This window comes from Chrysochloris asiatica, unplaced genomic scaffold (assembly GCF_000296735.1).
Source record: "Chrysochloris asiatica unplaced genomic scaffold, ChrAsi1.0 scaffold00120, whole genome shotgun sequence".
NCBI lineage: Eukaryota > Metazoa > Chordata > Mammalia > Afrosoricida > Chrysochloridae > Chrysochloris > Chrysochloris asiatica.
The window spans coordinates 6,950,984-6,951,996 of NW_006408638.1; the positions used below are offsets into that span (position 1 = coordinate 6,950,984).

The 1,013-nt window shown below is 39.4% G+C and overlaps 2 protein-coding genes across 2 annotated transcripts in view; one reads left to right on the forward strand and one right to left on the reverse strand.

The window, feature by feature from the left end:
* CEP97 (centrosomal protein 97kDa) overlaps positions 1-1,013 on the forward strand; it is a 60,170-nt gene that overhangs the window by 43,985 nt on the left and 15,172 nt on the right. The window lies entirely within an intron of this gene.
* Positions 235-498, reverse strand: LOC102835229 (acyl-CoA-binding protein-like). Its single transcript, XM_006868622.1, has one exon. The coding sequence runs from the start codon at positions 496-498 to the stop codon at positions 235-237; it is 264 nt and encodes an 87-aa protein (XP_006868684.1).

The window sequence follows — 1,013 nt, forward strand, 5'->3', positions numbered from 1 at the left end:
TTCTTTTTTTTTTTAAGTAACAAATTGACTTTAATTGATCTACAAATAAAAACAACAAAGAGCAGGTGAGTAACTGTTATTGCTCCTAATCTGTTAGAGCCATATCTTAGAGATCTTGAGGAACTGGGTTAACTGGTTATATTCATGACTTAACTTCTCCCTCAGTATTATAAAAAAAACAAGGTGTTATAGCTGTTTAGATCAAATGCTTGGCTGACATCCACATCCAGTCCCTTATATTCCATATTTCTTCTTTAGCTTTTCTACTTTGTCTATGTAAGCTTTCATGGCATCTTCCTTGGAGGTTCCTTTCACATCATTCCAGGCATCCCACTTGGCCTTTCCTTTGAAGTCCAACATTCCAGGCCATTCTGTGTTTACGTCGCCCACGGTTGATTGTTTATAGCGGTTGTAGATGAACAACATCTCATCATCAGCTGGTTTGGCCTTGAGGTTCCTAACCTCTTCGATAGCTTTGTCAAACTCAGCCTGAGACATGCTGGCGGGGTGGCAAGGATTCCAGAGAGCCCTCAGAGTGAAAGGAGAAGGAAGAGGCAGCTCTAAGTACGGACTGGGAGCCGGTTTATCAGCGCAACCCAGTACTTTCTAACTCTGCTCGTCATGTATGATGTTCTTGATGTCATCCTACAACTCTTCTGGGCTTCGGTCGTTAGTGTTTAATGTAACAAATCTGTTCTTCAGATGATGTCTAAATTCAGGTGGGATAAATTCAAGGTCATATTTTGATTCTTGTGGACTTGTTTTCATTTTTTTGAGCTTCAGTTTGAATCTGCATATGAGTAATTGATGGTCTGTTCCACAGTCTGCCTCTGGCCTTGTTTTGACTGATGATATGGAGCTTTTCCATTGTCTCTTTCTGCAGATGTGCTTATTCAAGGTCTCTTTCCTTTTCATATAAAGTTAATGATCATTTTTTCAGTCTCTTTAAAGGATGTTGCTGTACTCTGAATTGGAATTATATTACACCTGTAGATTACTTTGGGTAGTATTCA